The 14,034-nt window shown below is 53.1% G+C and overlaps 4 protein-coding genes across 4 annotated transcripts; 3 read left to right on the forward strand and 1 right to left on the reverse strand.

The window, feature by feature from the left end:
- Positions 1 to 4,517: 4,517 nt before the first annotated feature.
- On the forward strand, positions 4,518 to 5,521 carry GUITHDRAFT_106341 (hypothetical protein; the record flags this gene model as incomplete). The annotated part of the gene is made up of 9 exons (XM_005834710.1): positions 4,518 to 4,621; positions 4,715 to 4,784; positions 4,921 to 4,959; positions 5,006 to 5,047; positions 5,101 to 5,160; positions 5,208 to 5,249; positions 5,302 to 5,355; positions 5,411 to 5,431; positions 5,483 to 5,521. 9 exons carry the CDS (start codon positions 4,518 to 4,520, stop codon positions 5,519 to 5,521), a joined length of 471 nt encoding a protein of 156 aa, XP_005834767.1.
- A 115-nt stretch (positions 5,522 to 5,636) lies between these two features.
- On the reverse strand, positions 5,637 to 6,488 carry GUITHDRAFT_106342 (hypothetical protein; the record flags this gene model as incomplete). The annotated part of the gene is made up of 5 exons (XM_005834711.1): positions 5,637 to 5,714; positions 5,764 to 5,844; positions 6,056 to 6,163; positions 6,215 to 6,322; positions 6,408 to 6,488. The coding sequence occupies 5 exons, from the start codon at positions 6,486 to 6,488 to the stop codon at positions 5,637 to 5,639; spliced, it is 456 nt and encodes a 151-aa protein (XP_005834768.1).
- Positions 6,489 to 8,213: 1,725 nt separating this feature from the next.
- On the forward strand, positions 8,214 to 10,192 carry GUITHDRAFT_106343 (hypothetical protein; the record flags this gene model as incomplete). Its single annotated transcript, XM_005834712.1, has 2 exons — positions 8,214 to 10,121; positions 10,178 to 10,192. 2 exons carry the CDS (start codon positions 8,214 to 8,216, stop codon positions 10,190 to 10,192), a joined length of 1,923 nt encoding a protein of 640 aa, XP_005834769.1.
- A 778-nt stretch (positions 10,193 to 10,970) lies between these two features.
- GUITHDRAFT_69176 (hypothetical protein) lies at positions 10,971 to 13,410 on the forward strand (the record flags this gene model as incomplete). The annotated part of the gene is made up of 3 exons (XM_005834713.1): positions 10,971 to 11,343; positions 11,402 to 13,101; positions 13,159 to 13,410. Coding segments are annotated over 3 exons (2,325 nt in total), but the record flags the coding sequence as incomplete, so codon positions are not given.
- Positions 13,411 to 14,034: the final 624 nt, after the last annotated feature.

The following is a 14,034-nucleotide window of genomic DNA, read 5'->3' on the forward strand; positions in this document are numbered from 1 at the left end:
AGGAGGAGACGAGAGAGAAGGGGAGGAGGGACGGGGGAGGGAGGGGGGGTCCGTGGCTGTGTTGAGAAGTTTCTGTAGATTCCAAGGAAGAAACTTTGGTAACCCCGAGGAAGGAGAAAACGCTGGAGGCTCGCAGAATCCCAAAGAAAATCATGGAGACGAATCAAGTCAACCTGCCCTTCCTCCTGCTCCTCCTGCTCCTCCTGCTCCTCCTGCTCCTCCTGCTCCTCCTGCTGAAGTAGGTGAAGGAGAGGGCGATAAGGAGGAGCAAGAAGGAGCAGGAGCAGGACACACATCTGCCCGTTTATCTTCACCTGTGCCAGGTAGTTCTCTTTGACGGAGGACGCATTTATCATTAGACTGGCAGATGGAGAAGGAGGAGGCGGAGGAGGAGGAAAAGGAAAGAAATCCTCTTGGTTCTCCTGGTTTCCCTTCAGACGGTCTGAACATTCCGAGCTCCAAGAATTCTCATAGTGATGGAATGGCAGCAGGAAGGGAGCGGAGGAGCCAGCAGCTCAGCGGAAGGAGGAGGAGGAGAAGAAGAAAAAGAGGAGGAGGAGGAGAACGAAGAGGAGCAGAAAGTTGGATCCTCGGACGCTCCTGGTTCCACACCCATCCTGCCTTTCCCTGAGCCGAAGGAGAAGGCCGAGGAGGGGGGAGGTGCTGCTGCTGGGAGGCAGCTGGACACACACAGAAGCGGGAGGTCGGAGACGTCGGCAGGAAGTTTTCGCTCCTCAGCTCGTCTACTCGGTGATGTTCCTTTCCCATGCTCTCCTCTCCTGTCGCTGATGAAGCTACTCCTTCGGAAGGTCCTCGTCGAGAGGAGGAGGAGGAAGAAGAGGAGGAAGAGGAAGAGGAAGATGAAGAGGAAGAAGGAAAAGGAGAAGGTTTTGTCAGATTGTCATCTCGATTCCATGACGATTTCTTGCTGGGTCTTCAGGTCCTATTTCTCAAGGTCCGGCCGGTCATGAGAGTGAAGGAGAAATCGGAGGTCAGCAGGAGGTAGACAAGAAGAAGAAGAAGAAGATGAAGAAGAAGAAGGTGACAATAATGATCTATTTCTCCTTTCCTCCTCTCCTCCATCTCTGCCTCGTCTGCCTCTTCCTGCTCAACCTGCTTGCTGCTGCTGCTGCTGCTGCCGCTGTCTCTTGCTCCTCGTCTTCCTTTCTCTCCTCACCATCTTCACAGCCCAAGTCGGCTGCCAGGGTTCAAGCAGAGCATCTTCGGGCCGAGTGTGTCGATCGATCCATTCAGAAGGCAATGTCCCTCCTCTCCTTCTTCTTCGTACAGGTACTGTTCCCCCTTTCCCTCCCTTCCACCCCATCTACGAAACTGCCCACTCCCCTCTCCTCCTCCTCCTCCTCCTCCTCCTCCATCTTCCAGTCCCTGTTCTTGGCTTTCTTCCCTTCCGTTTCTCGCTCTTCTCCTCGCAATTCCGTCCCCGTTCATCCTTACTTGCTCGCTGCTCCTCGTTTCCTGCTCCTGCTCCTCTACTCCACATCTCACTCGCTGCTCCAGTCGACCTTGCGGTTCGTAGAAATCTTCAATTGCGTCCGGTGGAATGAAAACTTCAGCACGCTGGTCGCGAACCCTCAGGTCTACTTTCTCTCCTCCTCAAGTCGATTCTTGATGGTCAACAGATGTCCTGTGGTAGCCTCGTCCTCTCAACAAGCAGGTCACTCCTTCAAGACACTGCCCTGCTCCTCCCTTGTTGCCTCTTGCTTCTTCCTACGCTCTTACTCCTCTCCTCCTTCTCTCGTCCTCATTCTTCCTTCCGTCCTCATCCTTTGTTTTCGCTCTCCCTCCTCCTCATTGCTTCTCTCAGCATCGCCGATACAGCCAACTCCACTCAGCAAGCGGCGGTGAGCGGAGGAGCTAGCGGGAGGCCAACAGAAGGAGTGAGGCCGCCAGGTGAAGGAAGATCGAGGACTGGGAAGAGGCGAAGTATTCCACAAAGGACAAGACGAGCAGAGTCGAGGACGAGGAGGAGAGGAGATTGGGAGGGAGAGGGAGAGGGAGAGGGGGAGGGAGAGGGAGAGGGAGAGGGAGAGGGAGAGGGAGAGGAGGGAGGAGGGAGGAGGGAGGAGGGAGGAGGGAGGGAGAGGGAGAGGGAGAGGGAGAGGGAGAGGGAGAGGGAGGGGGGAGGGAACAGGTGGAGGAGGGGAGAGTCTCACAATTGTCAGGGGCGATCGCGGCGGCTGTGCTCTTCTATCTCCCTCATCTCTTCATTGTGTGGATCCTCGTCAACAGCTACATTGCCTTCCGCTTGCGCAGGTAGATTAGGGGGGGCGGTGAGGAGGAGGAGGAGGAGGAGGAGGAGGAAGAAGAAGAGAGGGGAGGAAAGGGGCGAGGGGAGTGGGGGAGGGGAGGAGGTCTGACGGGGGTGGCAGGGGGTCAAGGTCCGTTGAGGACCTAGGGGAGAGGTTTTCTCGTAAATTCCGGGTGAGAGGAGGGGAGGGAGGTGAACGAGTTGTGATTTGACAACCAGCCGGTCGTGAAGCCCTTCGAGAGAGGATGGTGGTGGTGGAATGCGGTGGTGACGTTGCGAAAGGTGATGGGATGAGGGAAGAAGAGTCGAGGAGGTCCAGACGAGGAGGCAGATCAGGATCGGGATCAGGAGCAGCAGCAGTAGTAGCAACAGGAGGAGGAGCAGGAGGAGGAGCAGGAGCAGGAGCAGGAGCAGGAGCAGGAGCAGGAGCGGTAGGAGCGGCGGCAACAGCAGCGGCAGCAGGAGCAGCAGGAGAGTGTTCTGGTTCCGTTCGTTCTGATCGCACTGTGCAGCTCATTCTCACCTTCACTCTCTTCATCGCATCTCAGCCCTACACGCAGAGTCTGGTGAGTCAGTCTTGATCCTGCACCGTCAGTCCGTCTGATTGACCAGCAGGTGTATTTGATATGCTGCGCAACCTACAGCCTCCTGGTCATCGCCAACAGGCCTTACAAGCAGGTGGCTGCAACTACTTCCCCCTCTCAGCTCAGCTCAGCTCAGCTCTGCTCTGCTCTGCTCTGCTCCGCTCTGCTCTGCTATGCTCTGCTCTTCCCTTCTGTCTCTCCCCCTCTCAGCGTCATTATCTTGCAGGAGAGATGTAACATGACGGACTCGTGGGGACAAGTGATTCAGCTCCTCTCCCCCCTCAAGTCTGATGACGTCAGCAGCTGCTCAACATCTCCATCCTCCTCATTGGGATGCTGAACCCCCTGGACATCACTCAGGTCCTCCTCCCCCCCCCTCCTCTCCTGGCTCCTCCTCCTCTCCTGGCTCCTCCCTTGGCTCCTCCTCCTCCCCCTCCTCTTCCAGCTCTTCCTCCTCTCCTGGCTTCTCTCCTGGTTCCTCCTCCTCCTCCTCCTCCTCTCTCTACTCCTCCTCACTCTTCTTCACACGTCCGTCCCATGTTCCGCTCTCTCTCCCAACCTTGTCTCATCTATCGCACCTCCTGCCAGGCTGATCACAAGACCTTGTCGCTCCCGTACGATCGTCTCGTCGAGTTGATCAGTATCTCCATCAGCTCTTCCTCCCTCCTCCTGACGCCCCTGCAGGTGCCGTCGGCTTTCTCCTCGCTTTCTACCTCCTCTCCTCCAACATCAAGGCAGACTTTCTGGAGCTGCAGGTCCCGCAAGCTTGTTTGTGAAGCTGCAAGTGGTTGAAGAGGAACCAGGTCATGGCCCCTTGGTGGTTCAAACTCCTCGTCCTCCCCCTCCGCATAGTCCACGGTGAACTTGAGAAGCCCTGCCTGCCTCTCCTCATCTTCATACTTGAGGTTTCGTCTCCAAGACCGTATTCCCCTTGTTCAGGCTCCTTGGCCTCCTGCTCACACAGCTAGGTCGACCAGACCTTCCTTCCTCTCCTCATCTTCTGACGTCTCCTCTTCCTCTCCTCTTCCTCCTCTGCCTGCCTGCTGCAGCTTCTCGGATTCTCAAGCTTTTCTCCGCGTCTGCAAAGAAAATGGGGCAAGGACGATCAGTTCCTAAGGTAAAACCTCGTCCTGGTCGTCCTTGTGCTGGTTGTCCTCGTCCTTGTCCTCGTCCTTTCCTCGTCTCTCCACCCATCATTCTCATTCATCTCTACCCGTCTCTCCCCCAACCCCCCCAATTCTTCTTATCCTCATCTCCCGCCTCTCCCGCCTGCTCCTCCTCTGAGTAGCAGCAGGTTCATCCAACTTCTCCCCACCAGGTCGAACGGCCCAAAACGCCGCCGACGCCTCCTGGCATGGCCTCCTGGACCCGAGACAAGGTGAGGACGAGGCAGGGGCGCAGCTGCAAGACGAAGGGAAGAGAGCACGTGATAGTGGACGAGGAGTGGAAGAGAAGAGGAGGGACTGAAAGACAAAGGAGGAGGAGGATGGGGAGGGGGAGGAGGAGGATAGAGAGGAGGAGGAAGCGGAGGAAGCGGAGGAAGCGGAGGAGGGAGGAGGAGGAATGGGAGGAGGGAGGAGGGAGGAGGGAGGAGGGAGGAAGAGGAGCAGGCCCTGAGCAAGAGGAGGAGCAGGACGGCGAGAAAGGGAGAATGAATTTTTTCGATGTTCACTCGCTGTTTTCAGTTCACCATTCGGCGACGATTGTACGAGCTCGAGCGAACTTTGTATGAGGAGTACCTCTACGACCACAAGTCCCCGAAGCTCCCGTGAGTGTTGCAAGGGCAGGCGGGCTGTTGCGGCTGCCGCTGCCTGCTATTGTAGAGCTGGGGAGGAAGCTGACGAGGGTCTGGATGCCTCAGGGCACTTGAGTCGGAGATTCGCGAAGTGCTCAATGCAAGTCGTGAACTCTTGATACGCGAGCAGGAGCAAGTGAGTCCTGGGAGGGGCAGAGAGAGGACGATGGAGGGAGTGAAGGAGGGAGGGAGAATGGGGCAGTGAGCGAAGGAGTGAGCGATGGTGGGAGGCAGAAAGGGAATGCGAATGTTTTCTCGATGACAACAAGCAGGCATTTGACGACAAGTACGACCACGAGACTATCGTAGAGGTGAACGATTTCACCTTCCTTTCCTCAGTTTTATACGTGGGGGAAGGTGTTAGCCATGGATATCGAGGAGGCGCAAAAAGAACTCCAGGTCGGGGATGGAGCGTCTTGTTTCTCCTCCTCTTGACCCTCCTTGTGGCACAGGAGAAGTTGCACGAGCTGGCGACGCAGAGGACGAAGAATTCCCTGCTGGAAGCTCAACTGGTGCGGCGCTGTGATGACTGCCAGGGAGATTGACGCACGTCTTGAAGGCTATCAGCGTCAAGAAGCAAGAAACGCCCCCGAACATCTTGGTAACTTGGAGAGGCTTCGAGCTTGGGAGACTGACACACTTGAAACACCAAGACGTCCCAAGAGCAGCTGCGAGGGGTCTACAGTCAATCCAAAGAGGAGATCCAGGTAACGACACGACGCCAAGTTCTGCGATGATACTGACTATTGATGCTCCTGACAGGATCTGGAGGATGACCTTCTGGTGACTTGTTTGAGGAGTTGTGGAGGAGGTGATTCCTGTCTTGACTCGCAGGAATTGGAAATGAAGTTGATCGAGCTGGAGAAAGAATAGCGAGATGATGACATGAGATTATCAAGAACGCGGCGCCGTTAGGAGGACGGGGAGAAAAGGGCTTCTAAGTGACTCAACACTCTGTAGAACACATGTTATTTGTAAAAGTTGAATGTTATGATTGAAAATTCGTTATCACCTTGCCTCTCAGGAGTGCATCGTTGTCCATGACACAGATGTTCCGATCTCGGAACTGCAGGACGTCAAACAGTCTTGAAGGCTTGTCAGGTTGATGCACAAACCTGCTTCACGACGTGGGTTTCCAACAAATTCTGCCACAGTTCCAAAAATCGTCCGACCAAGGCTGATGGAGCCTCCAACACCTGAATAGCCTTCAGCTGGAGAATCACAGACAACGGTTGGAAACCTTGGGGTGACAAGCTTGAAGCTTGGTCGACATGCGATGCAGTACCGTTCCCCGACAAATGTCAAGCAAAAGGAGGTGCCCGAACATCACATGGGAAAACTGAGAGCCTTGACAACCCTACCCCCGCCTGAAGGTCAATGACATGTCGAACCGCAGAGGCAATCCACCTCAAGAACTGCCACAATGCCTATTGCAGCGAAACCTCCAGCAGAACAATCCTTGAAGCAACCAGCTTTGAACTCCTGCTGTCTAAACTCTTCGAGTCCTTGCTTTCCCTGAGACATGAACGGGAACCGACATAAATTTTCGCTGCCCTGCGTCTCGACCAGCCGGAGATCGTAGTCAGCAAGGCAGTAGATTCCTTGAGGCATCTGGTGAGACTCTTTGAAATGATCCAACAATTGAGATAGGTACTGTTCAGCATCAAAGCATGCCTGCATGACTAGATCAACAGCAATTAATCAACAAACGAAAGTGGAACCTGTACGGTTTTCAAGTCTCGGCAATCGAGACTTTCACCATGTACATCTCGCTTCTCAAGACGAACTTCGATCTCATGCTGATCTCCGAAGGACAGGTGGGTCGGAACACCGAAAGCATGTGAGATCGTGATGATTCGAATTGAGTCGCCTGTGTTCACTACAAGTGACACAGGCAGTTTCCTATCTGGTCTAAACCCAGGCGCTACAATACATTTCTTGCAGTGTATAGGAGGAAAGGGAGGCCTGACCAAGAACGTAGTATGGAGAACAATCATGCATTCTTGTGTTGGGCCTGACATGGTTGAATCGTGACCGACTACCAGGGTCACTGAGAATCTTCGAGAAGCTTGAAGCTCCTGATCGAGCTCATGCTGACTTCCCGATCCAACCACAACAAGTAGAGAGGGTGAGGCATACTCAGCCATCGAGATACTCGCTGGCACACAGTCAAAAAGCTCGGTGGCCCCAAAATTGGAACCCTCGGGGCATCGGAACAGGGGTATAGCAGCCGCACACTCTAGCTGGAAGGGGGGGTTGAAGCGCCAGATCTCTGCTATGTAGCCACAGTCGTTTAACTGAGATTCTTCTCTCCCCTCAACCAACTGCCTCCTGGAGTAGCCAAAGAGATAATTGCCATCGATCGAGAAACCCAGGATCACAGACTTAGATGCTGGGTGATCAAGGCCCACTAGGTCGTCTAAACTATATCTCAGGCGATCTTTGCCAGCGAACGATTTCCTCGCTCTGGAGGCAAACCAGGAAGACTGCTCTCTTGCCCGCAAGGCAAGCAGCATGTCATCCGGTGACCGCCGTTTTCTCTTGTTGATAGATTCTCCTTGCTGAGGATGTTCCATGATTTCACTCAAGCTCTCCTAGTCCCGCTAAGGGAAGTTCCCTCCAGTGCCCTTCAATGCACCCGCATCTTGAGAAAGCATCCGTCGCGGAGCCTGCGTCACGTGCCCATGAGGTCGCGCTCGCAGACCCACAAACCTGCTGCCATTTCCCGCCATTTCCCATATCAATTCGGACAACAAGTTGACCAACAAACTAAAATCCCCTCCAATGTTTCAAATTTTATTGAGTTCTGTTTGAGATTTTCTCCAATATTGGGTCAAGCCCACCTCGGTTTCAATTGTTTAATCAAATTTCAATTTTCAATATAAAATTTGAAAATTCAAGATATAATTTCAAACTAATGCTTGATGACGACGGCCTCATATTTTTGGGGATATTGTTTCAATCGTCTACAGGACGTTTCAATAGTGACGGAACAAATTACAAATCTACTTCCAAAAAATCCTGACAACATGCACGCTTCGGATCGGACTGTGAGGACGGCTGGGTACGAGAAGAAGTGAGTGAGTGAGTGAGTGAGTGAGTGAGTGAGTGAGTGAGTGAGTGAGTGAGTGAGTGAGGCAGGCAGGAATCGCTCCAAGGGCTCATCAACACCATCTTCCAAGTCTGATAGTTAACAGCACCCGTAGCTTGCTCGCTGAAGAAAGTGCTGAGGATGACGGATCGTTCGACTTCTCCCCGGGAAGATATGGCGTGGTTTCTGCGAACAGCGGGTGTCCTGACATTGGTGTCTATGGCGATTTATTTTTTGGTGGACTTGGTTTTTACGAGAATGTTTGATGTGAAGGTTAATTCTATCTACAGCGAGTTTGACAGAGGACTCGAATTAGATTTCCTTGGTATTTTGTCTTCAGTAATTTGTTACCATTCCTTGGTATTGAAAGACAACAATGAATTGTTCATGTACACGTCAGGCGGGATGTCTTATTCTTGGATGGTCCTAAGAAGCACATCGATTCAGCTCTCCTCACCTTCAGAGACTCAATTTATGAACAAAGTGATAGAAACCTGCTTTCAGGTGGATGTTGCTCTCTTCGCCATCCTTTTCTGTTGGGCGCTGCGTCAAGCCTTTGTTATCTACACCTCCAAGAACCACAAACAGATTGCCGAGCACCATTTGCGTTTGCTTCATATATCTCATTCAGCCTCAGAATGGTTTCTTGCCGTGGTGGTCCTCTTAGTGCTTGCCTGCTTGCTGGGTAAGGCTCTGCGGCCAAGCTTGCATGTGAGTCGCCAAGACTTGTCAGGCAAGACTGCACTCGTCATCGAAGGATGTCAGGGCAACGCGTTCCTACACGCTCAAGCGCTGGCATCTTGGAAGGCTGAAGTTGTGATAACTTGCCATGACAAGTCGAAAGGGGATGAGGCCGTGGCAGCATTGCGGAAGGCAACTAACAGTGGGTCGATTGCATCGTTTCAGGTCGATCTGACTGACATCGAAGATGTCCTTCAGTTCACGGAGAGATGGATCTCTAGCGACAAGAAGTTGCACATTCTCATTCACGGCAACTTACAGCCTTGCATCTCTAGTGACGGGGCGGACTTTCCGGTCTTGTCTGACCCTCGGGATGCGGAGTCATTTTTCACCAGGAGTTACCTAGCTTCTCACATAATTGATGAGCGTCTACTTGACGTCTTGGAAAGAAGCAGACCTTCTCGAATCATTCACTTTGTGGATGATTGCTACAAGAGCGGAGTTTTTAAGGTGGACCTTGATTTGTTCGAATACTTGAAGAATCCGGCGGGAGTTTCTCGTCTTTGGTCCCTAGATGCTTGCAAAGGTCTTAGAGGAGATTCACACCTGATGGTGATGATGCACAGCTTCAGGCTGGCGAGAAGCTCGAAGAGTAGCGGAGTTGCAACCCTGATCGTCATGAATGAGGCGAATTGCGACATCATTTCGAGCTCCCCTTTGGCTGACCTTCTGCACGGGGCCTTTGAAAATGTTGTGAACAACTTCGTCGCAAGTTTTGGGAAAGTCTGGCTGATGCGAAAGGAGAGAATACAAGCTCAACTGCATGCGAGCGTGTCCCCGCTGCTGCACAACGTGTCAGGTCTGATTTTCACTGCCCAAAGGGCACCGTTTGAAGGATGCATGCACTGTGCTGATGGGCTCTTTCATCGTTGTCATCAATCAAGATTGCTACGAGTCTTGTGCGGAACTACAAGACCGTTGGGCGATCAGGCGATGGACATCGATCTGCAGGAAACTCTGCATCAGCACACGGAAGAATGGAAGACAATCATCGGTCAGAGACAAATGGAAGCAAAGAAGCAAAAAACGAGAGAACTAGAAGAAACCAAGAAGATAGAGCAAGCGAAAGCGAAGATAAGAGAGGAAGAGGAGGCAGCGAGGAGGGCAGCGGAGGAGGCGGAGGCAGAGCGGAGGGCAGCGGAGGAGGCGGAGGCAGCGCGGAGGGCAGCGGAGGAGGCGGAGGCAGCGAGGAGGGCAGCGGAGGAGGCGGAGGCAGAGCGGAGGGCAGCGGAGGAGGCGGAGGCAGAGCGGAGGGCAGCGGAGGAGGCGGAGGCAGCGCGGAGGGCAGCGGAGGAGGCGGAGGCAGCGAGGAGGGCAGCGGAGGAGGCGGAGGCAGAGCGGAGGGCAGCGGAGGAGGCGGAGGCAGCGAGGAGGGCAGCGGAGGAGGCGGAGGCAGAGCGGAGGGCAGCGGAGGAGCAGGTTCATAGAGCCGAAGATGAGGAGGCATTGCGAAAGGCTAGGGACAAGGCAGCGGGTGGGGGAGAGGAGGACGAGGACGAGTGGCTAGCAGTGGAGGCAGAGGCAGAGCGGAGGGCAGCAGCAGCTGAGGCAGCGAGGAGGGCGAGGTTGGAGGCAGCGAGGAGGGGAGCTGCTGGAGATGAAGAGGAGGAACGTCGTCGTACAGTGGGATCTAGAGACTCGGTGAGGGACACCATGTTGCATCTTTCCAGTCGGCTGTCTGACAAGGTCCCTCGCAGGATTCCGAGCTCTGATTGGCCTGTTACTGAGCTGAGCTACGTTGCGCTGGGCCCGGCGGGCCGAAGGCTTGAAGTTCACTTGAAAGGGCACAGTCCCGGCCCGGGGCCCCGGCCGGCGTCACGCAGTGGACACTCGGACTTAACTACTGGATCTGAACTCGTCCGGTCAAAATTCAAATATCAATAAAGATATTTCAAAGTGGTCTGGGTATCACTGAGGGTCTGGTAGGAAAGTTTCACCCTATGTTCCACGAAAAAGTTGTAAGCGGGCTGGTACTAATCGACTGGGAAGTCACCGTGTGACTCGCCCTCATAATCTCTACAAAGTGTACAAATAAATACTTTATATATTTATTTAAAACTCAAAAATAGTACAGCCGTGTTTAAAATAGTTGTACTCGAGATCTTACTAGTGGCGGCAAGACGCGGGCACATGGCAATGGCACATGTCGGCGTGAGGGACTGGAGGAGATGAAGAGCAAGTGAGGGTAAGGAAGAGATGAAGGTCGGACAGATCGTGTTGTCCAGCATCAACTTCAATGATGTGATAGTCGGTATGAAGGGTGAAGTGATCGGGCCTTGCAATGATTCGAGGGTGAACGACGCAACAGATAGATTTCTGGTCAGGTTCGAGAATGGCAGATTCTTGAACATGCACTTTCCAGCTCAAATATCGATGTTTTTCCCTACTCCACAGTACAATGCGCTCTCCAGCATGCGAGAGAGGTCGGTGCAGGATCAGCCAGTCAAGGAGAAGCATAGCGGAGCACAGGACGACGACATCGGGACGTCGATGGATGCTTCACCCTTCGTGGACTATCAGGCGGGCAGAGAAGCATTGAACTATCATGGGTTTGCAAAGCACACGGATCCGGTGGTAGAGAGCTCTAGTCTGAGTGCGGTAATCCCTCCAGCGCCGACCTACCGCTTCAAGCTGCCTCTGAAGACGCTGACTGAAGGGAGGCTGACCAACTTACAAATCGAGAGCCTGGTCTATGCTTGCACCCAGCATGAAAAGTTCCTTCCTTCCGGACACCGTATGGGCTTCTTCATGGGTGATGGCCCGGGACTCGGAAAGGGGAGGCAAATTGCAGGAATTATCTTCGAGAACTTCTTGAGAGGTCGGAAGAGGAGCGTTTGGCTGTCAACCTCTGGAGATTTGATTGGTACTGTTCCTTGAACCATTCAACCGTTGGCTGACTGTTGTTTTGTTTGCTGCTACAGAGGATGCAAAGAGAGACCTGTCGGAAGTTGGTGCAGGGAGAATTCGAGTTCATGATCTGAGGGGTTATCACATTGCCGAGGACCTGAGGAAGAAGAAAGAGCTGAAGCAGGGAGTTCTTTTTGTCACGTATCACCTGCTTGTCGGAGTAAAGGGGGACCAGTCGCGCTTGAAGCAGATCCTGCAATGGTGTGGCCTCAAGTTCGAGGGCGTCCTAGCCCTGGATGAATGCCATTCGGCAAAGAACCTGAGTGTGAAGAGAGGTAAGAATGGATCAGAGATTGTAGGAGGAAGTAAGGCTGCTGTTGCTGTGCACATGCTGCAAGATCACCTCAAGAACGCGAGGGTCATCTATGTTTCTGCTACGGGCGCAAGCAAACCAGACCATCTTGTCTATGCCTCGAGGTTGGGCCTGTGGGGAAAGGGAACTGCGTTTAAGAACTCGGAGAACTTTGTCAGCGAGATCAATGCTGGGGGTGTTGCTGCTATGGAGCTTCTAGCCATCCAGATGAAGGCTTCGGGTCAGTATCTGGCACGCAGCTTGGCTTTCAAGGGAGCGACATTTGAAGTCGTAAATCTCAGTTTGAACGAAGAGTTCGTAGAGATGTATGACAAGGCGGCAGAGCTGTGGCTCGACTTCATCTCTGCTCTCAATGTAAAACTTGAGACACAAGAGATGCCGTTGAACCTGAGAAAGTCGAAGCTGTTGCAAGATCTGTGGGGGACCCACCAGAGGTTCTGGTGCACGATGTGCATCTCGGCGAAAGTGCCTGGGATTCTAGAGATCGTTGAGCGAGAGTTGAAGGAGGGCAAGTGTGTTGTCATCGGACTGCAGAAAACCGGAGAGAGTGCCATATCCAAGTTCAACGCCTCCTGCGATCCATACTCCGAGATAGGTGATGGCGGCCGACGAACAACACACTGGGCTGAAATTCCTTCGACGGCTAAAGCAATCTTTCTTCGTTTTGTAAGCAAGACATCGAATTTCATGGGAGATGAATGGATACAGAAGGTGCAACAGCTGAAATTACCGCCAAACCCTCTTGATTTTATCATTCACTCATTAGGGGGCGTAGGGAAAGTCGCGGAGATGACTGGACGGTCAAAAAGAGTTGTTTCCAAGAACAACCACTACGAGCTGGTGAGCAGGGGAACAAAGGTTGGGCTCGACACAGTGAATGTCAGAGAACGCAAGCGATTCCAAACTGGAAAGAAACTCATCGCAATCATCAGCGAGGCGGCGAGCACGGGAATCAGCCTCCAGTCAGACAAGCGAGTGTTGAACCAGAGGCGGCGAGTCCATATCACCCTGGAACTACCTTGGAGTGCTGAGAAGGCGATACAGCAGATGGGAAGAACTCACAGATCGAATCAGAGCTGTCCGCCCGAATTCAAACTCGTCATGACGCCCATTGGCGGTGAATGGCGCTTTTCATCTACAGTTGCTAGAAAGCTGCAAGCTTTGGGTGCGCTGACACATGGAGATAGATTAGCTGCAGGAGGGGCGTCTTCTCTCAACCACTTCGCTATTGCAGACAGCAAGTATGGACACCAAGCAATCGCTGCCATGTTGAACAAGTTGAAGAACGATGACGTTGCTAGAACTTGTTTGCAGATCGTTGGAATCGACAGGGGATGCCAAACAAACGTCAAAGTTTTCCTCAACAGACTTCTTGGTATCCCACTCGATTCTCAGAAGAAGGTGAGGGACATCTTTCTTGAATCTCCGACAACTAATCGTGACTTGCGGTTTGTGCAGGTTTTCGAAGCTTGGATGGATGAAATAGAAGCAGCAGTGTTCAGAGCAAAAAGTGAGAATGTTTACTCGGAAGGGATTGTAGATATAGCTGCTCAGAGCATGGTGCTGGAAAACGAAGAAGTGGTGTACAAGATGAAGGATGGGAGAGAAACGTCTCACATTCGTATCCGAGGGGATCGCGGCGTCTCATGGGAGAAGGCACTTGACCTCTTGGAGAAATATTCTCGAAGTGCCCAGTGCGGATTCTACAAGGGCGCGCAGAGCAGCAGCAACGAGAAGTGCATGCTTCTGCTGCGGCGGGAGACTCATCTCAGACAGGGAGGCTCGTTCCAGGTGATAAGGCCCAACGTCGGCTTCACCTCGAGAGACCTGCCGAACTCAGCTCTGGATTCTTACGACAAGATCTCGCACAGCGAAGCCAAGGCCCTATGGGAGAAAGACTTCAACTACTTCTTCGAGAAATGCGGTCACACCAGGGAGGAAGTCTGTCCGGGCGAAGCCTGTACCTACAGAAAGCGCAAGCAGCACTACGACATATTGTCGGGGTTCGTCCTCGCATTCTGGGAAATCATCAGGAATCAGGTCGACACGGTCAAGATCGTCCGAGTCATTCTTGACTGCGGCAGGAAGATCGTAGGCTTGCTGATGCCTGCCAACATAGTCCCAGTTCTGCTCCAGAAGATCAAGGAGCACGGGAAAGCGATCGAAGACAAAGAGACGATGGACATGGTGGCGCAAAGGAGACTCAAGGTCGATGCGATCCATAGGAATTGGATGATGAACGTGTCAAAGAAGGTGCCTGTAGCAGGTGTAGACTTGAATGAGGAGCATCAGGAAGCCAGCGGTGCCGAGAGTGAAGGGGAGGAGGAGGAGGTG

Source organism: Guillardia theta (assembly GCF_000315625.1).
Source record: "Guillardia theta CCMP2712 unplaced genomic scaffold GUITHscaffold_24, whole genome shotgun sequence".
NCBI lineage: Eukaryota > Cryptophyceae > Pyrenomonadales > Geminigeraceae > Guillardia > Guillardia theta.